The 22,085-nt window shown below is 44.4% G+C and overlaps 1 protein-coding gene across 4 annotated transcripts in view; it reads left to right on the forward strand.

The window, feature by feature from the left end:
- Nucleotides 1–22,085, forward strand: part of DUSP16 (dual specificity phosphatase 16) — a 92,291-nt gene that overhangs the window by 23,808 nt on the left and 46,398 nt on the right. For all 4 annotated transcript variants that reach the window (XM_047787518.1, XM_047787520.1, XM_047787519.1 and 1 more), the window contains exon 2: nucleotides 21,334–21,924. In XM_047787518.1, the coding sequence (XP_047643474.1) occupies nucleotides 21,697–21,924 (228 nt within the window). In that variant the 5' untranslated portion in view covers nucleotides 21,334–21,696. The remainder of the gene's footprint in view (nucleotides 1–21,333; nucleotides 21,925–22,085) is intronic.

The following is a 22,085-nucleotide window of genomic DNA, read 5'->3' on the forward strand; positions in this document are numbered from 1 at the left end:
CCATATGGGTTATTACAGAACATTGAGTAGACCTCCCTGTGCTGTGTAGTAGGTCCTTATTAGTTATCTGTTGTATATATAGTAGTGTGTATGTGTCAGTCCCATCCTCCCAGTTTACCCCTCTCCCCCACCCGGTTTCTCTTTTGGTAACTCTTAAGTTTGAATTTTGAAATCTGTGAATTTGTTTGTCGTATAAATAAGTTGTTTTGTATCATTTTCATTAGAGTCCACATAGTGATATATGATATTTGTCTTTGACATCACTTAATATCGGTCATCCATCCATGTTGTTTAAATGGCATTATTGTATTCTTTTTGTGGCTGAGTAATAGTCAGTGTACATATGTGCCTCCTCTTCTTTATCTACTCCTCTGTCGATGGACATTTAGGATGCTTCCAGGTCTTGGTTGTTGTAAATAGTGCTGCAGTGAACACTGGGGTGAATGTGTCTTCAAATTATGGTTTTCTTTGGTTATATGCCCAGAAGTGGGATCGCTAGATCATGTAGTAGGTCTATATTTAGATTTTTAAGGAACCTCCGCACTGCTCTCCACAGTGTGGCACCAGCCTACGTTCCCACCAACAGTATAGGAGGGTTCCCTTTTCTCCACACCCTTGCCAGTGTTTATTTTGTTTGAAGACTTGAGTGTGTGTATGTGTGTGTGTGTGTGTGTGTGTCATTTTTGGCATATGGAGCTCTCAGGTCAGGGATCAGATTGGAGCCACAGTCGCAACCTAAGCCATAGGTGCGGCAACACCAGATCCCTGACCCATTGTGCTGGGCAGGGATCGAACCCCTGTCCCAGAGGCTCCCAAGATGCTGCTGATCCCATTGTGCCACATTGGGAGCTCATGTTTATAGAATTTTTGATGATGGCCATTCTGACTGGTGTGAGTTGATAACCTCATTGTAGTGTTGATTTGCGTTTCTTTAATAAATAGTGATGTTGAGCATCTTTTTTTTTTTTTGCCATTTGTATGTCTTTGGAGAAATACCTATTTACATCTTTAAAAAAATTTTTTTTCGTTGCTGCACCTGCAGCATATGGAAGTTCCCATGCCAGGAATCAGTTCTGAGCCAATTGCAACCTACACCACAGTTGCTGCAATGCCAGATCCTTAACCCACTGTGCAGGACTGGGGATCAAACCCACAAGTCTGTCGACCCAGCCACTGTCGTTGGATTATTAGTATTATTTGTTTGTCTTTTTGTCTTTTTAGGGCCGTACCCATGGCATATGGAGGTTCCCAGGCTAGGGGTCTAATCGGAGCTACAGCTGCTGGCCTACGCCAGAGCCACAGTAACACTAGATCCGAGCTGTGTCTGCAACCTACACCACACCTCACAGCAACAGCAGATCCTTTAACTCACTGAGCAAGGCCAGGGATAGAACCTGCAACCTCGTAGTTCCTTGTCGCATTTGTTTCTGCTGTGCCAATGACAGGAGCTCCAATAGTTGGATTCTTAACCTACTGTGCTGCAGTAGGAACTCTTGTTTAGATCTTCTGACAATTTGTTTTATGATTTTTAATTTTTTCCATTATAGTTGATTTACAGTATTCTGTCAATTTCTACTGTACAGCAAAGTGACCCAGTCATACATGTATATATATATATTCTTTTTCTCACGTTATTCTCCATCATGTTCCATCATAAGTGACTGGATGTGGTTCCCTCTGCTATACAGCAGGATCTCATTGCTTATCCACTTCACATGCAGTAGTTTGCATCTGTTAACCCCAGACTTCCAGTCTGTCCTTCCCCCTCCCCCTTTCCCTCCCCCTTGGCAACTGCAATTCTGTTCTCCAAGTCCATGAGTTTCTTTTCTGTGGAAAAGTTCATTTGTGCTATATATTAGGTTCTGGATAATGTGATATCATATGGTATTTGTTTTTCTCTTTCTGACTTACTTCACTTAGTATGAGAGTCTCTAGTTCCATCCATGTTGTTGCAAATGACATTATTTTGTTCTTTTTTATGACTGAGTAGTATTCCATTGTGTATGTGCCACATCATCTTAATTCATTCATCTGTCATTGGACATTTAAGTTGTTTCCATGTCTTGGCTGTTGTGACTAGTACTGTGGTGAACTTACGGGAACATGTATCTTTTTCTTTTGTTTTTTTGGTATGTTAATTAAAAATTTTTTTTCTTAATTTTATTACATTTATAGGTGTACAACAATCATCACAACCAAATTTTAGAGCATTTCCATTCCAAACCCTCAGTGCATCCCCCCACTCCTGAACCTGTCTCATTTGGAAACCATCAGTAGTTCAAAGTCTGTGAGTCAGTATCTATTTTGCAAAAGAGTTCACTGTGTCCTTTTTTTAGACTCCACATGTGATAGCGTTTGATGTTGGTGTCTCATTGTCTGACTGGCTTCATTTAGCATAATAATTTCTAGGTCCATCCGTGTTGCTGCAAATGCCATTATCTCTTTCCTTTTAATGGCTGAGTATATATGTACCACATCTTCTTGATCCACTCCTCTGTAGATGGGCATTTAGGTTGTTTCCGTGTCTTGGCTATTGTTTATAGCGCTACAATGAACATTGGAGTATGTGTCTTTTAGAATCATGGTTTTCTCTGGATAGATGCCCAGGAGTAGGATTGCTGGATCAAATGGTAATTCTATTTTCAGTTTTCTGAGGAATCTCCATACTGTTTTTCACAGTGGTTGCACCAATTTACAGACCCACCAACAGTGTAATAGGGTTCCTTTTTCTCCACACCCTCTCCAGCACTTACTGTTTGTAGCCTTTTTTTTTTTTTTTTTTTTTTTTAAATCTTTTGTCTTTTTAGGGCCGCACCCGCAGCACATGGAGGTTCCCAGGCTAGGGCTCTAATCAGAGCTGTAGCCACCGGCCTACACCACAGCCACAGCAACGCTGGATCCAAGCCATGTCTGCTACCTACACCACAGCTCACGGCAATGCCGGATCCTTAACCCACTGAGCGAGGCCAGGGATCAAACCTGCAACCTCATGGTTCCTAGTCGGATTTGTTTCCACTGTGCCACATGGGAACTCCTGTTTGTAGACTTTTTGATGATGGCCATTCTGGCCGGTGTAAGGTGGTACCTCATAGTGCATATATCTTTTTCAAGGAAAGTTTTGTCCGGATATATTTCCAAGAGTGGGATTGCTGGGTCATATGGTAGTTCTGTATTTAGTTTTCTAAGGTTCCTCCATACTGTTTTCCACAGTGATTGTACCAATTTACATTCCCACCAACAGTGCAGCAGGGTTCCCTTTTTTCCACACCCTCTCCAGCACTTGTTATTTGTGGGCTTATTAACGATGGCCATTCTGACTGGCGTGAGGTGGTACCTCATGGTAGTTTTGATTTGCATTTCCCAATAATCAGTGATGTTGAGCATTTTTTCATGTGCTTGTTGGCCATCTGTATATCTTCTTTGGAGAATGTCTATTCAAGTCTTTTGCCCATTTTTCAGTTGGTTGTTGGGTTTTTTGCTGTTTTTCTGACAATTTTTTGATTGGGTTGTTTTTTTTGATACAAAGTTACCGAGATGTTTGTATTGCTTGTTCTCCCTTCACAGATAAACGTGATGTGATTTTTCCCTAGTAAACCTAGCATGGATTTAATACCTCTGTTCAGTCCACCATTTGTATTTCCATCTTGTAAAGTTACCCAACAAGATTCCTTGCAGCATTTTTTCTTCTTGTATGGGACCCAGTAGGGTTGGATACTGCATTTACCTGCCATGTAGGTATCCTTTTAGTTTCCTTTTATTTGGCATTCTCCCTTGGCCTTTGTCTTTTTTTTTTTTAAAATAACTTTATTGGGATATAGTTGACATACCATAAAATTTATCTTTTAAGGAAATTGCGATATAACTCACAACTGTAAAATTTATCCTTTTAAAGTATACAAATCCACAGTTTCAGTATGTCAGCACAACTGTGCAAACCATCACCTCTCTCTAACGCAGACATTTTTACCACTACCCCCCACCCCCAGACAAACACTTTGCACATTACCAGTCCCTCCCTGTCACCCTTCCCTCCCTCCTTATGTCTGGCTTCTTTAACTTAGCTTAATGTTTTCAGGGTTTATCCAGGTTGTAGCAGGTATCAAATTCATTCCTTTTAATGGCTGAGTAACATTCCACTGTATGGATATATAACCACATTTTGCATGATCATCCATCAGTTGATGCATGTTGGGGCCATTATAAATAATGCTGCTACAAACATTCTTATACAAGTTTTTGTGTATGCATGTTTTCAGTAGTCTCATATATAAATTCTGTTCTAGGCTTCCTGTCTCACTATAACACTCTGCGGAACTTTCTTGGCCATCGTTTCCTCTAGTGTCTTAATGGACCATGAGTATGTGCACATGCAGAGGCCGTGGTTATGGATGGCTGATTGTATTCGTTGTACCATGTCATTTTATTTCAGGGACTTGAGCGTTCTAGGATTTTGGTATCCATGGGGCCTCCTGGAACCAATCCCCATGGTTACCAAGGAATGACTGTAGTCGGAGAAACAGTTGTTAGGGAGACATGGACCAGGCAGTTTTGCTATTTTGAAGTGGTCTGTAAACTAAAAAGCCTGGGGACCATGGGTCTAGACAGCTAACTTCTCCTGTCTCTTTAGATGGCCCAGCTCTTGAGGAACCTACCAATAGAACAGGCCTTCCAATAAAATGGACTAATTTTAATAAGAGGTCTTTTATTCTTCCTGCTTGTACTTTGCAGGAGATGCTGTTGGGCAAAAGTAATGTCACTGTTATCTCATCAGATGACGATCAGAGTTGCAAAGGCAGTACCTCCCTTTCATTCTTCTCTTCTTAGTGCTGCGTTTGTGTTGGGGAGGGGACCATGTGTACCTGGGAAGGAAATGCCTTTCCCTCCCCTTTTCCCTCTGCTGAGTCAGTGCCACAGTGAGAACCAGCAACCTGTCTGCCTCCTGAAGATGAATCTGTGTTTGAGTGTTTCCTGGCAGGAAGCAGGCAGCCTTGGGGGACCAGCTGAAAAGAAGTTGCATCTAGAATTCATAGAACGGTTTGCTGGCTAGTGACGTCCTCACTCCCCCAAACTTCCCTCGGCTAGAGGTTGGTTTGTGGCTGGTGCAGCATCCTCGGAGCGGGGGTAGGAGAGCATCCAGAGTAAATACATGCTGGTGATATTCATCTCCTCCTCCTCGCTGACCTGCAGGCAGTGCCACTGGAAAACCTCCTCTTGGAACACTCCCATCTCACTGAGCCTGGCCAATAGCTGTGGACAAATTTTATTTCTATGGTATTGTCTTAAATTGGGTTCTCTTGAGGTACCTGAGCAAAGAGGCCGGCACAAACTGGATATTCAAAAGCAGTTGTTCAGTGAGTGAGCCACAGGGAAGACCCACTGTTCAAGGGAGACGGCTGTGAGCACTTTGCAGCCTATTGTCTTCTATTGTATGTTATTGTTTATTCATTTATTTTTGGCCACACCCAAGGCCTGCAGAAGTTCCTGGGCCAGGGACTCAACCTGAGCCACAGCAGTGACTGTGCCAAGTCCTTAATCACTAGGCCACCAGGGAATTCCTATTGTATGTTAATAATGTGTGTTATGAATAAAAACTCCTGACTTTGGTTGAATACCCCCCCCCCTTTTAAAGAAACTGCTGGCACAACCTTGAGAATGGTGGGGATGTTGTTTATTTAACGTAATATATATAGATTGTTTGGTTGGAGGCCCAAATCTTGGTTTCCATGATCAGTTTAAGTGAAGCTTTACAGGATGAGCTTAGTGGGAGGAATGGAAAAGCCTCTATGCCCTGGTAGTGGTGATGTGCCCTTAGTGATGGGAAATTCTGGGTAGAGATGTTTAACTGGCATTTGGAGACAGGTGAACACTGAGATCTATCCTGTCTCCTCCCAGCCTTTAAAAACCTTTTCTTGATACATCAACATCTAAAACACAGTGAAAAAAAGATGGAAAACTGGGTTGCTTCAACCATAAACTGTTTAAGCCACGGTGGGGCTCTGGGCCCCAGCATATTCTTGTGGCCTTTTGTTGGGTGTCCTGAGTGAATTGTGCTCCTTTGTTATTAATGGGATTAGAGAAACTGACATTGAGAACTTGATCTATTACTTGATAAACTCTCCAGAAGCCCAGGCTTCCAGCAGACGTTGTAAAGCACATATCTCAAGATGTGGGTCGGGGGTACCGTGTGCGTCCCCAGATTCCTCCTTTGCTCCCTTTTAAACTCTTGTCTTCCAAGTGGCCTGTCTTGTGTGACACTTGGAAAGAGGTAAAGAATCCACCTTTACCTGTTGGTGTTAATAATACTGTTGCCTGAGTCCCGCTCCCCAGAGATTCTGATTTACTGGTCTGAGAAACATCAGGACATTTAAGGTGGATCAGGCTATTCCCCAGGTGGTTCTAATATGCAGCCAAGGTGTAGGACTGCTGGATTAGCCAACATACTCCTCCATGAATCCTGTATTAAGCTGTTAGCTTTTTAGCAGATGTTCCAATGTAGAGAGTCGCGTTCTTCCACGCACTTGCTGTGTTCTCAAGACAGACTTCTGCTTCCCGGCTTCCTCATTCTTCATGGGAGTTCTGGGAGGGCTGGTTGCCTCATCGTTTTGTTCTTGACTTTGTACATGGCTATTTATGTGTCTCTGCATGGAGGGCTGGCCTTTGGTGAGGCCACTTCTCTTCACAGACACACATCAGGTGTTTAAAAGGGTTGTGTTATTTTTCATCTTTTGAAATCCGTGGCTTTCTGGGCCTTTCAGAAACCTATTAAAATTGGTGGAATGTTTGGTAACCGCTGAAGGGTTGGGAAAGCACTGTTCTAGAGACGCTCTAGTTTCTGTTCTACCGCTGATGAATTGTGTGCTTTGGGCAAATACTTCACATTTTGTAAAAGGGATATTATTAACCTACCAGAAGGCATGCGCTGGACTAAATGGAGGTCCTGCTTCAGCTGTGAGAGTTGAATGGTCTCTGGCTAACTGCCCATCCCTCTATTATTGGCAATTCCTGCTGCTGTTTTGTTCAGTTCAGACACAGCTTTCACACCTTTATATCCTGCAGGTGAGAGAGGCAGAAAAATCAGTCTTGAAAACATTAAACATGAACACGGAGAGAATTAAACGTGTCTTTAGTGATTTTTTTTTTTTTTTTTTTAATGGCTGCACCTGGGGCATATGGAAGTTCCCAGGCCGGGGATTCAATCCGAGCCACAGCTGTGATCTACACCACAGCTGCAGCAACAGTGGATTCTTTAACCCACTGTGCCAGACTGGGTTAGGTTCTGGGAACTCCCCAAACATGTCTTTAGGACAGTGTTTTTCAAATTTAAAAATGTACTTTAAAAGGATAAAGAAAAACGTTCCGTTGTGGCACAGTGGGTTGAGATCCGGAGTTGACCCTGTAGCAGCTTGGGTTGCTTCTCTGGCACAGGTTTGATCCCTGGCCTAGGAACTTCCACATGCTATAGGCATGGCCAAAAAAAAAAAAAGAACCTTCTGGAACATTTGTCAGAAATGCAATTCACAGTCTCCACTCTAGACACCAATCTTTAGGGTTGGAGCCTGGGTGATTATCTTTTTTATTTTTCGGTGCAGAAATTCCTGGGCTAGGGATCGAACCCATGACACAGCAGTGACCTGAGCCACAGCAGTGACAACAACCAGGTCCTTAACACATTAGGTCACTGGGGAACTCCTATTTTAATCATATTTTAGACGTCAAATTCTTAAGTAATTCTTGTGACTAGACAGAAGTGGGAAGTTGCTCTCTAGGAAACTGAATATAGTAGGTGCTCAATAAATGAACATGTGTCTGTTCCACTAACACATTTACTTTTTTCTTCCTGTAGTTTTACAGATCTGCTAAGGTCCACAATCCTAGAATTCAGAAGAACAGACACTATTTTCAGGAGAAAAAAACTGAACATTGCCTGCATTGTAGTTAGTGTTCTGTGATGCTTACGTGTTGATAGCAAATGGTGATAGGTTTCTTTTAAACCTAACTGGGAATCTGGGCAGTGGGACAAAACATTAGAGCTCTATGAACATCATTCTTAGGATTTATGCCATGGACTGTGTTTTAGGTGAAATGGTGAAATTGGCTATTTTGAGCTTTACGTCATTGAGTTTCTTAATAGACAGTCATGTGATCTGCTTTATACTAAATTCACTTGTGGGAAGCTTACTATATCTGGTATGATTTGCTAGTCATTTTAATTTTGAATATGTGGTCCTCGATACTGAAGGTTGTGTTTGGAAAGGAACATTGCCCTATACTAAACCATATATTCTTATATTGCTTTGTGTGGAATGCTTTTGAATGCCATGTGGCCTTGGAGCGTGGTTGTCATAGGGATAGGTAATTACATTTTAAAAATAATTAATTTTTTCAGACTACTAAGTCCCTGTTGGATAAATCCCATGATTCCATATTAAAACTTATTTTGGTTAATGATTCCTATAAAATAATTTTTACTTAGCTAATACAGAGAACAGGCTCCAGTGCTTCGACTCCCAAATCTTTCTTTCTCTGAAGATCACGGGCATGACATGAGTTATGACTGATTAAAACTATGTATATATATGTGTGTGTATACATATGTATAATTTAGTTGTAGTTTTCTGTTGCAAAAGTTTTATACACGCACACAATGGAAATTTGGTATATAAGTGAAAAATATGTAGAAGAAAGTCACTCATAATGCCAACATCAGACTTTGACCTCTGTTTACATTCTGCTTTATTTTGACCTTTTACTGTGCCTCATTCTTTTGGTTATCAAAAGGCCCTGACTAATAAAACTTGAACTTGTACATATTGCTCATTTTGCTTGATATTGGTTCATCTGAACCAGGGACAGAATGGGTAAGGAGATATTTTCAGATGATGCCCTTATGGGTGGAATGATTAAAACAGCCCTTTTCAAGAGCACTTGGAGTCAGGAAGTCTGTTATTTAATAAAGGTGTGTTCTGTACCTGGCACACTGCCCTGGATTTTGACCATCCCATCTCTCATCTTTCTTCTCTGATCTTACAGTCACCATCCTAGGCAGAGCCCATCCTGAGATGACTAGAACTGTAAGGGCTATAACTGCTTAGTCTCCTCGTTCCCATCTTCTCATCATGTCAATTATAGAAAGCTCCCAGGCAGACATTCTTCTGCAGTGTTCTCCTGTTCTGTTCCTCAAGCTTGCAGGGGCTTAGGTGGCTCTGGACATCCAGGTGTGTCACAGGGGCCCCTCCTACTTCACCAGCCTGTTGGTTCCTCACTGATACTGTCTGTGCTCTGGTCGGGAAATCTGCACGCAGCCTGCCCCTCTGCCTTCACTCTTGCATTTCCTTCACCTGGAATTTTCTGCCCTCTTCTCTCTGGCGGTTCGTGTCCCTTCAGCCCCCTAGGCAGCCTTCCCCTTTGACTTGCTCTACACCTGCCAGCACATTATCTTTGTGTGTCTGTCCAAATGCCATTTTTCAATTGTTGACTCAACTCATTAATGTCAGGGACCTGCCATCTATTCTGTTTTTCCCCCAGTTGAAGTTGGCTGAACTAAAACCATTACAGACATTGGTATTTTTCAGTGTGGGAAACTGAGACTTTGATAGGAAGGTGCTCCCTGCTGTATGTGGCGTGGCCGAACCCCACTGACATCACAGTGGAATTTATAGAGGGAGTTAAGTGTGGTACTGTCCGAAGATGGAAGAACCTCTTAAAAAAGAAAAAGTAGCAGAAACATCGTCCTCTCAGACTTCCATCATAGAGCAAGTGTTCTGCGGGAAACTTTTTCTTTTTGGAACTCATGGATATTTGTTCTGTGGGTTATACTCCAGTACTCTTTTCTTTTTCATTTTTACTTATAAGCAATGAGGTCCTACTATAATAATCCATTACTCTTTATTTTGCTATTCAAATCTGTGTGAAATCCCTTGTATGTATGTATGTATGTATGTATGTATGTATTTATTTTTGGTCTTTTTTGCCTTTTCTTGAGACGCTCCCATGGCATATGGAGGTTCCCAGGCTGGGGGTCTAATCAGAGCTGTAGCCACTGGCCTACACCAGAGCCACAGCAACACAGGATCCGAGCCACGTCTGCAACCTACACCACAGCTCACGGCAACGCCGGATCCTTAACCCACTGAGCAAGGGCAGGGATCGAACCTGCAACCTCATGGTTCCTAGTTGGATTCGTTAACCACTGCGCCACAACGGGAACTCCTAAAATCCCTTTTAAAACATTAGCCAGTGGAGTTACTGTGAGCCGAGATAAGGGGCCTGTACTTGTTTGGTGTTTCTCTCTGCCTTTTCTTTTCTCCTTGAACATCTTCTCGATGGAGTTGTGCTCACCGGAGGCTGGTGGAGGAGGGAGCAGGCAGGGCAGGTGGGGAGGCTGCTGACACAGGTCCCCCAGACTCTGGACGAAGACGACTCTGGCAACATGGACAGCGTTTGCTTCCTGCTTCTGATCCGAGTGTTCCATTACAGAATAAGTCAGATCTTGTTAGTTGCTGAATAATCTAGTGGGAAAACATTAAGAATTTGTATCGTCTTCCTCTGAGGTTTAGATATGGATTTAACTTTCAGTATCTAGATCATCAGGGCAATTGAGGGCTAATGAAAATGTCAGATTCCATAGTCACCACCTCTACTCAGTATAACCACGTATGAAATGTCACACTGATTTTATCTTTTTATTTATTTTTTGTCTTTTTGCTATTTCTTGGGCCGCTCCCGCGGCATATGGAGGTTCCCAGGCTAGGGGTCTAATCGGAGCTGTAGCCACGGGCCTATGCCAGAGCCACAGCAACGCGGGATCCGAGCTGTGTCTGCAACCTACACCACAGCTCACTGCAACGCCAGATCCTCAACCCACTGAGCAAGGTCAGGGACTGAACCCGAAACCTCATGGTTCCTAGTCGGATTTGTCAACCACTGCGCCACGACGGGAACTCCCAACACACTGATTTTAAAGGTGGACAAAACACCAGAGTCGGTGGATGACTGTCTCAGAGCCATCTGGAGCAGTTATGATTACTCATTATTACAGCAACACATACAGGGCCTTGGCAGCCCCTCTCCTTCCCCCCCAGCAAAAGAAAATGGATTAATGGTAAGGGGTTAATCTGGGAAAGAATGAGGCTTGGTTTTAATTATGAGGGGAGAAATTAAGGTGACTGTGATGAGAGGGGGAGAGGGGTGCATCAAAGCCTCTAAGAACAAACAAGGTTACAGAAGGCACCCTTAGGTGATGTGTGAGAGAGCCACGTTGTAGCAAAAAGGTAGCTGGTAGAAAGGACAAAGTGGAAAAGCCACTGCAGGATGGGAGCAGCAGGTGGTCTGACTCCCAGCCCAGGCCCCAGCCCTGTCACCCCCTTTGCCCTGCAGTGCAGCTTCACCAGTGACTCCTGGGCCTCAGAAGGGGGAGCATGAAGACAGATGCAGTGACTTAAATTAGCCCAGCCCGGGAGCCTGGAGGGGACAGCGACGCTGCTGCCACAGCCTCCTCTGCCCCTCCTCTGGCCTCTCTTTTTTCATTCTTACCTGGTAGCCTAACAACCCCAGGGGGAATCCTGCAGACTTGGGCTGGCAGAGAATTGGGAGCCATTGTCTCGGAGCAGACCTTGGAAACCCCCCACCACAAAGGAAATTCTCTGCTTCCCGTGCTGTTTGTGGAGCCATTGTCCAGGGGTTACCCACCTGAACATGTGTGTTGTGAACTCCCAGCTCCTTAACAAGGTCAGATCAGCCCTGTTACTCTGTCCGTGTTAGTGCACCTGAGGTACACTGATGTATTCTTAGAGAATCCGTAGGTGTCATGTGATGACAGGTGAGGAAACAGCAGGCTGGAGGATGTCACATTTTAGCATCATCCTAGAGGGGCTGAAATCAGGAACAAGCGCTCCTGCATCCTGGTCCACAGTTTCTTTTCTTTTTTTAGAAAGAAATACACCATAGGAGTTCCCATCGTGGCTCAGTGGTTAATGAATCCGACTAGGAACCATGAGGTTGCAGGTTCGATCTCTGGCCTCATTTAGTGGGTTAAGGATATGGCGTTGCCGTGTAGGTTGCAGACACAGCTCGGATCCCGCGTTGCTGTGGCTCTGGCGTAGGCTGGTGGCTATAGCTCCGATTAGATCCCTAGCTTGGGAACCTCCATATGCCACGGGAGCCCTAGAAAAGACAAAAAACAACAAAAAATACACCATAAAACCGCACTAAAACTTCCTAGTTCCTAGGGCTAGTTTTGGCATCAGGGGAAAAAGAAACAAGCAGGCCTTGGGTGGAGGTGGGGTGGCACAGAGGGACAGCCAAGAGCCTGTGCTGGAGGGTTTTGTGATTGCAGAGCTCTGTAGTTCCTGCTTTTACTGTCAGTGGCGCTGAGCGGGGGGGCCAACAGCCACCCCTGGGCCTGGCTGGTGTCCCATTTTTTTTTTTTTTTTTGAGGCCCCCTGGCTATTTTTAGCATCAGGGCCTTGGAAGCAGGTGTGGTCCAGGCTTGAAGGCCACGCCTGGAATCTGTTCAAGTCCTGTAGTGCCTGCACATTGTCTGTTTAGGAGCTAAGGATAGTGACGGGGCCACTTAGAGACGCTGTTAACAGAATTTGTGCTTTTCCAGGGAGAGAAGTAAAAAGTCACACTGTGTTTCGTTTGCGATGCTTAGGTAGGTTTATCTTGGAAACTATAAATTGAAATACAACTTTAAGAGTGTTAGGGAATAGATGATTTTTTTTTTTTTAAAAGCTAGCTGTAAATACTTTGTATACAGAAAAAGCCTATATTAAAAAGAGTTACACCCCAGCTGACCTCTTTTTTAAAAAAAGTCAATGTTTGTAGTAGTCACAAGTGTGTTATTTAAAATTTAATTTTTTTTCACCACCTCCCCCAAACATTGTTGTTATTAAAATAATCCTTTTTAAGTCCTTTTTTGAGGTAGAAATTCAGCTTTTACCTTGAAGGTAAACATCAGCTTCCCTGATTGAATTTGTTCCTCTTCTTGCCTCACAAACCCACACTTTCCTCGACAGTGCTGGCCAGGAGGACGTGAGAGCCACCAGTCATGGCTCTCTGTGAATGTCCTGTCCTTTTCTTCCTTTTTCTCCCTGCAGTTGCCAAGGTTATGGGAAAGGAAGGATATGATAAATGTTACCTTTACTTAGCCCAGCAAAACCATGATGACAGTTTTGAATATATATGTTCATGTGTTTGAATGTATGTGGGTGTTGGAGGTTGTGCTTTACCTACTGTCTCTGTTTTGATTTGACTTGCTTTATAGATCAAGCTCATCTTCTGGTTGTCGGTCATGTTTATTGTGGTCATAATATCTTTAGTAATTTAGCTCTTCGTCTGGAAAGTACAGCTTTCATAAAAGGAATTTATGTAGTGCAGTTTTGCTGTTTGGGGGAAGGGTGGGCCAAATGTGGTGCATGGATATGGATTATAAATTTGTATGCATATTACCACCCCTTTGAATACAGTTAACTACCTTCCAAAGGCCTCGTGGTAAGTATTCGATACACCTTCTGACAAGGAGCATGTCTTGAACGTATTTTTCTTTAACGTAAAGCTCCTTTGCATGACTTCCTGATTGTTTAGATCTATTCAAGCATACGTCTCGTTTTACATGTCTTTGATGTTTGACTGCGTTCTATACCCTAAAGCCAAGCTTCTCTTAGGAGGTACGACACATTGTAGAGTTGGAAGAATTGTATTAAATTAGCATTAACAGTACTCTTTCTTATTACAGTATTTCTTTTCATTCCTTTGTCAAGTAATGCGTAATCTAGGAACCACAGCTCCTTCCTTTGTAAGTTTTGAGGAAGAAACTATACTAAACATTCTCGGGTGTATATATTAAAATATAGGTAATTGTAGAAACACTTCGGTTGAAAGTTCAAGTACTAAAAAGCTGCATTTCCACTAGATATTACCACAGTTCTAAAGGAAGTCTGAACACTTGCCACACCTTTTCCTGACATCTGCCCAGTTGGGCATCACCTTGGTCAGTATATTAATTGGCCCCAAGCCCTTGACATAGAGAACTCCAGTCCCCCGGGCATCCCCGCGCCATCACTCACCTCCCTCGTGGTCTTTCCTTAACCATCAGAACAAGACCTCCTCTGACACTCTGTCTAAAACTTTAATAACCCCCACTTCCACTCTCTGCCTTCCTTCCCTGCTTAATTTTTGTCTCCAAAGCGCAGATCAGCACTTCTCATACAACATGCTTTGTTTCTGTTCTTGCTGCTTCTTATGCGTCTCTCATCATAGAAACTCCAGGCGGACAAGAGCTTTTGCATCCTTCATTTTTGCCGCATGTCCACAGCAGTGCCTGGCCCTTCTCAGCTGCCCGATGACTGTTTGTTAGTTGACCGAGCGGGTTGCGTAGGCCTTGACAGATGCTTAGGAAAACCAGGGTGTACCAGACAGTCCCCATCAAACCTCTGTTCTGAATCTCCCCGCAGCTGCCTCCAGCCCCTCTCTGTTGCAGGTATCCTTCCAAAATGCTTTCTCCTCCGCCTCTGGCCACACTTTCTCTCGCCCAGCCTCTCCATCCCCGGGACCCAGTCTCTCAAGGCCACCTCCCCAGGAGGTTGAGTCCTTTGTTTTCAGGCAGAGTGCCAGGAGGAGGCCTTCAATGCAGAGGGCATTTGGGAGCCCTGGGGCAGGAGTGTGTGTGGGAGGGTTACCTGGTGAGGCAGAAGGAAAGAGGAGGGTGGGAGTTGGCAGAGGGGGGAGAGTCAGGGTGGGTCAGGGAGGGGAAAGCTGACGGAACAGGTGACGGTACACAGGAGGCTTCCACGGAGCCAGTACCGAGAGCGCACTGCTCTTCCTTAGCAGAGGCACGGGGGAGGCTTCTGGCTGATCTGGATTCCACCCGGGCAGGCCTGTGTGAAGCAAAGGCCTTATGTTTAGTCTTCGGAGGATGGCTCCTCTGCCAGCCTTGTGGATCTTTGAGATGCATGCAACCAACCTGAGCCTCTGCTAAGAGTGGGTTCCTTCAGCAGTGCTGTGAGTTCCTGAAGGGTGGTTGGACTTTATGCTGCTGACAAGTCTTGTCCCTGTGCCTGGTTCTGTCTAGACCCTAATTTGAGCATTCTCGGTGCCGTTACTGCCACCACCACTGGTCAGGTTGCGTCCTCAGCTGTGGGATAAGAAAATGTGGTCAGGGCGTGAGTAGGTGACTGAAAAACACAATCATCTCGTATTGTCGTCTTGGCCTTGGGGAGGGTAGTTTTTGAGTTTTTTGTTTCTCTATTGAATATGTTTTACAAAATATCAGACCTCAGAATTTCTATCAGGATTAACCCGCAGCCTGTGAGGCAGAGTTGCTTTAATCCAAGTAGTATGAAGATGGCCAAAGTCCAGGATGCTCTTGCTTCCAGACGGCGTGGCCTGCAATCCCCCCTTTTGATTTGTTCTCTCACTGAACGTCTGTGTGTAAGGCTCTGCGGAAAGGCTGTTGGCTGTGTCTTGTCGCCTCTGTTATGGGAGGAAAAAAAAATTTAAGACCAGCTTGTAGTTTAATAATAGTAAACTTCTCACCTGATTATGTCCTTTCTATAAATTCTCTGAGAATCTGAACTCGAGCTCAAGCCCGGCCAAACAGGGCTCAGTCCCTCTCCTTTTTGAACCGAGCAGGCACAGCCGTGGGCTCCTTTCCCCCCTCCTGAGAATGCCCATGTGAAAGAAAGCATCTAAGATGCAAGTGTGTGGAGTTCTTTTGCGGCACAGTGGGTAAAGGATCTGGTGTTGTCACTGCATTGGCTTAGGTTGCTGCTCTGGTGCAGGTTTGATCCCTGGCCTGGGAGCGTCCACATGCCACAGGTACAACCAAAAAAAGTAAAATGGAAATGTGTCTCTCTGGACGCAGCCCCTGCCTTCTCCTGGGTCCCCCTCTTCAGACCAGCAGAGAATTCACTGAGCCTGTCTCTCACCCACCCGTGGGCCCTGATGAGGGCTGTAGGGCAGCAGTGCGTGGCCTCACCGCTTTCCTGGTGGGATAGACCCAGTGCAGTATGATCCTAGAAGCCAGGATTGTGTCTGGGAAGTTGAAAAAAAAAAAAAAAAAAAAAAGCAATGCCTCATCTGAGAAGAGAAGAGAGGAGAGATGCTTAATAGAGTCATTTAAAAACAACCTTAAGGAGTTCCCATTGTGGCTCAGCTGTGACGAACCTGACTAGTATCCATGAGGATTCGGGTTTGATTCCTGACATTGCTCACTGGGTTAAGGATCCAGCATTGCTGTGAGCTGTGGTGTAGGTTGCAGAAATGGCTTGGATCTGGCATTGCTGTGGCTGTGGCCTAGGCCAGCAGCTGTAGCTCCGATTCAGTCCGTAGCCTGGGAACCTCCATATGCTGAAGGTGCAGCCCTAAAAAGAACCCCCCCTAAAAAAAAACCCCAACCCAAACCTTAATCTTTAAAAGATTTTCTGGTTGAGCCTTAGCTTTAAAGTTTACAAGTAAAGGCTGCAATCAAAACAAAATGCTTTCCTCTCAGCTAACTAACAGCAAATACTGGTTTTTATATAGTCAGAATTTACATCATTCTTTTAATTAGGTTTGTCATCAAAATAGCCTCAGACTTAGGGTTCTCTGACATAGCGGATCCAGTGGTATTCTTTCCTCCATTGCTATTCTCGCAAAGTTGGGTGTAGAGTGAATCTCAATGACCAAAACTCCGCTGATTTCCATTATAAAGTCACAGATACTTTTCCATAGGTAACCGAACAGAAGCTAAAACATAAATTACACAGAAAAACTTGAAAAATGATATATAAAGGGGGACGTTTCTTACACAATTTATGTATTAAATGTTATAAATTATGAAATGTAATTTGATTCCTGCAGTGTAAACTATGCCACACATGAGCCTTCTTTAGGAGACCTGCCCACTTTGTCCCCTGATCTCTGAGGTTTGTTAGGATGTTGCCTCTGCCTTCTCTCCATCCCTTGGTACATAAAGTCTTTTAAATTCTTCATTTCTGGAACTGGGATACTTTGTAAATATTTGTTTAGCAGCCCTGTGTAAGCTTACTAGTCTTCAATATGATAAATACTAGTTTATTGACTTTTTTTTCCCCGAAATAGAAAACTTTCTTGTATTTACATAGAAAAGTTATCCCGGTGTCTTCCGAGGGGCCTTCCTCAATGGTGGACTGGGACGCCCCATCATTTCCTCTTGAGAAGAGAGTCTCTTTGCTGCCCCAGTCCCATGTCTTGGGCATCAGTGTGGTCCAGGGCCCCCTGCCCTAAGCAGGATCTCCAGGTCCAGCAGGGAGGCCTTGAACACCTTCCTCGGGGTCCACAGGGATGGGCGGCAGCGGAGTGACGTGGCTGAAACCCTTCAGCCTCTCGCAGGAGTTGTCTAGCCACGGCACCGGTAGCCTCTTGACGTTCAGTGGCCCCGTGGCCACTATGCAGGGAGCTCACGGTGCCTCCCTCTCTTTGGGTGGAAATAGTCTGAATTGCATCAAGGTGTCCTTGAAGAGAGGATTTCATACTTCCAGAAATATGCATGTCATATCTTAAATTTCTTTTAAGTCAGGATCATGCCAGAGGATACTTCCCAACTAGGGTGACGTAAAGCAGCTCCTGACCCTTCGAGCCCAGTGTCATGAATTACTTCTCAGCTTTTTGGTCCTCAGGTGAACAGCTGATTGAGTAGGTATGATGCTAGAGGAAAGGGTAGAGAGTTTTCTTTTAAGGTTAAGTATTTCTACAGGTATTAGATTTCCAAAGGAGCATGCATGGAAGACTCATGGATATATAGGTTGTATCACATTCTGATTAAATGTGGGGGAAAAAAATCAAATTGGAGTATTTTATGTGAAAGAAGAAGCAGGATATGCAACTGTACATGTATGTGTAACCAGCTGAACAGAGAAGGAAAAGAATATATAAAGTTTTAATCTATACTCATTTCAAAAAATCTTTGGAAGAAATCAGAAGAAACCATTAAGAGTGGTTATCATTTTGAGGTCAGAGGAGGACCTGAGCAGAGGGAGGGCAATGCATTTTTTTTAAATTGCATTTGTTGAAATTTCAATATAGTGGCAATTTTTTTTTGTCTTTTGCCTTTTCTAGGTCCACTTCCTGTGGCATATGGAGGTTCCCAGGCATGGGGTCTAATCTACGCCAGAGCCACAGCAACGTGGGATCTGAGCCGCGTCTGTAACCTACACCACAGCTCACGGCAATGCCGGATCCTTAACCCACTGAGCAAGGCCAGGGATCAAACCTGCAACCTCATGGTTCCTAGTCGGATTCGCTAACCACTGCACCACGACAGGAACTCCAATATAGTGGCAATTTTAACAGCTTTATTGCAAGTATAATGGACAAACATTGGATGGATAAAGTACATTTGGGATATATACAGTTTTCTTTTTTTGAGCCATGTGAATATACTCTCTATTAAAAATAGAAATACACTAATTAAAACTTTAAAAATTGGCTAAGTTAAGAGATAATAGCAAATCTGGCCTGGGTTTTGCTGTATGCACTTGGGCCCGTGTTCCATCTAAAAATCTTTATTCCTTTTGACTTCCGGTAGAGATTTCAAGTAAGCGTTGCTTGTTGGTGTTGCCAGCAATGAAATATTCTCTTGTCATCTTTTAAATCTACTTGATGTAAAAGATTTTGAGGATGCAAGTGTCACAGATGTGTCCCTAATCTCCACGAATAGATGTTTTTCAGAAGGAACAGTGAATGCCGAGACATTTCTAAATCACTTGTAGTCAGGATGAGGACTTCCCCAGAATTCTCTAGCTGCAAGTAAACGAGGCTTAAGGCTATTGTTACCTCACCCTCCAGGCCCCCTTGGCAGCTTCGGCCTCTCCCATGATTGCTGGGGCCAGGGACAATCAGACGTCATGAAGGGGCCGTGGGAGGGCTCCAGCTGGCCTCATTGCAACGGGTAACTTTATCCTCAGTTCACCTTCACTCTCGTGCTGCAGTTACATTCTCATGTTGGGGTCACTCTGACCAACCTTTTCTTGGTCCGGGAAAGGGTCTTTCTGTATTTCTGGTTCTCTGGGGAGGACTAGCAATGATCATTTTCTTCCTGGTGGACCTGTTGGCCATAGCCCGCCTTTGGTTTCAGTGGTTTGGGCTCTTGAGAGTTGGCTGAAGGGAAGCCAAGCCCGGAACTTTCTAACTTACGTTTGCATGTTTGCTGCCTTCTCCCTCCCTCTGTCCCTTGATCTGCTAACCCAGATAAACTGCTTTGTCCCATCTGGCTTTTGCCATTGAAAGGAGCCCATCGGACCGGAGACTCGGGCCATTGTCCAGTCCACTTGCTCCTGTTCTCCAGTTTCCTCTTTTGTGTCATTTGGGCTCCTGTGTGGACAGGTCGCATCACTCTGTCTCATTGCAGCTTTGCTGTGGGAACAGGTTCGTAGGAAAACAGGGTAACCCAGGAGTATGAGCCTGCGGAGGGGGTCAGGCAGTCTAAGTGTGGGACCTTGCGTGGCTGTGGACTGTGTCCCCAGGCAGTCCGTTCTCGGGTCAGGGCTTAAACGTCCTGGGTAGGTGCTTGGCATTTGACGAGAACAAATGCTCTGCCCAGGTGGCTGGTGTGCTTCATTGCCAGCCGTTACGCTGTGCAGAGAGTAATGCAGTCTTATAATGACCATAAGAAATGATCAAGTAATGTAAGGAGTCAGGGTGGATGAGGTGGTTTCTCAGGTGTGTGTCTGGCTCTGTGAGCGAGGGCACAGCTTGACTGAAGCCGGACTCTCAGAGGATGGACCGGCTCCATCTTTATCTGCCGAGCGATGCCTTTCAGATTCCAGCTGCAAGGCAGCTCTGTTCCCCACTGGCATCTTGACAGCATTTCCCCTCCTTTCTCTCTGGGATGACTGGCTGCTTTCTTACTCACTTCAGACAACTTAGACAATTTTGTCCTCAAATCAAACTTTGTGAGGAAACAAGGCCAATATTATATCTGCATTTTTACGGACGAGGAAAGTGTGGTTCAGAGGGGTTAATGTGATTTCTCCTAAGTAAGTAAAGGGCAGAGTCCCTTCTCTGTCCCTCCTGCCCATCCCTTCACCCAGTTCTCTAGGCTTCAGGTTCTGGTTTGTCACTCTGAGATTCGGAAGTACGTCCCAATGATATTTGAGGGGTCTGCCTCCCTGATCTGAAACCACTTAATTAGATATGAATTATTCCGTATCTTAAGTCTTTTCAGAACAAGGAGGATTTTACCTACTTGTAACTGTAAATCAAGTGTCTTATGTGCAGAGAAAGCACAGAGGTAAGAAGTATAACACAAAACATCTGCCATCAAATAGTTTATCCTCTCGAAGTTGAATGCCAGCAGACGTGGGCATCTAGTAGAGCGTTTCCTATAAGCAGCGATGGCCCGGGGAGATGGGAACGTGAGAATACTGAAGGTCAGTCAGGGTGAGGGCTCAGCTATGGGCACAAAACTCCAACTAGTGTTAACCAGGTCATGGTCGCTCCGAGGAGTTAGGGGAGCATCACGCTCAATATTGAGGGCTCTGTATGCCTGGGTTGCTGACCCAGAGCCCTGGGTTAAGGTGTGAGATTTTCTGAAGCCGAGAGTCAGTGACTCTCTCTGAAGAACGAAGCACAAGAAAAAGAGTGAGCCTGTGAGGGTTGAAACTGAGGAGCGGGGAGACCTGGGCCAGGGTCTTCACTGTGAGACAGCCTGCGGGGAGGGGCGGGGAGCTGGGAAGTCACAGTCGCAGCAGCTAGCTCTGCACTTGGCATGACAAGCATACCCGTCATTTTTGTCCCTCTCCTTCCTTAGAAGGCTGCTGAAATGTATAGAACATCCCATTGGTATGGCTGCCTCTTCTTCCTGAGGGCAGTTTAAAGGGATGTTCATAGCACACACACTTCTGCCATCTAAGTAATTCTCAAGCCATCAGAAAAGGGTTTTTTTGTTTTTTGTCCTGCTAATGTGGGTTTGCTAACCTGATCCTAGGCTTCTGTTCTCTGTGCTCTTTTCAAGAAATAAGCAAACAGAATGGAATAAAAATACTTCAGGTGTTGTTTTTTTTTTATAGCTCTTTTAATTTCATATGGTGAGTCAAGTCATTCTGGGTCTCCAGGTGATTGTAATTCATGACTCTGTCTTGTTTTATCGTCTTTGAATTGGTATATTTTGGGGTGAAACTGAATTATCATTAGTGTGTTTTCTGAAGCCGTACCTATTTGTCCTTTCTGTTTGTTTGTTCAAAGGAAACAGTGCATCAAGTATGGAATTAGATTAATGGAGTAAATATTATGAATCATACACTCTCTCTAATCTGATGCTCTTTCTTTCTTTGACCCCGTGTTTTGTTTTCCATCTGTCATTCTCTCTCCGTGTAGGCTTTTCAGCCCCGTGTAAAGCTGTTGGAGCGAGGAAGCAGAGGTAAAGAATGATGTAATGTGCTGGCCGCCCCAAAGCATCTTTTGTTGGAATGGTTTTTCCAGTCATCTCTTTATGAATCAAATGTGAGGGGCTGCTTTGTGGCAGGAGGCCTTTGCAAGAGCACATCAACGAGCAAGAGAAAGAGACATTCACTTGGAGGGCTCTTGCTGAAAATGGGTTTAACTCTCTGCTTGCCAGTGGCCACCGGCCTGACCTCATACATTTCAGTACAATGGAGTGGCTGAGCCTCTGAGCGCACCACCATTACATCATCGTGGCAAATTAAAGGAGGAGGTGGGAAAAGAGGACTTATTGTTGTCATGGCCCATGAGATGATTGGAACTCAAATTGTTACTGAGAGCTTGGTGGCTCTGCTGGAAAGTGGAACGGAAAAAGTGCTGCTAATTGATAGCCGGCCATTTGTGGAATACAATACGTCCCACATTTTGGAAGCCATTAATATCAACTGCTCCAAGCTTATGAAGCGAAGGTTGCAACAGGACAAAGTGTTAATTACAGAGCTCATCCAGCACTCAGCCAAACATAAGGTACATGCTTGCTTTTTTTTTTTTTTTTCTTTTTTAAAATAAGTGGACACACTGTATGGGGCATAATTTTAAATGAAGCTTCATTTTTAAGGGGTGAAAGTAATTTGAAGAAGTTTGAGTGGCTTTTTTTTAAACTTTGGTACTTTAGGATACACCTCAAA

Source organism: Phacochoerus africanus, chromosome 7, assembly GCF_016906955.1.
Source record: "Phacochoerus africanus isolate WHEZ1 chromosome 7, ROS_Pafr_v1, whole genome shotgun sequence".
Lineage (NCBI taxonomy): Eukaryota > Metazoa > Chordata > Mammalia > Artiodactyla > Suidae > Phacochoerus > Phacochoerus africanus.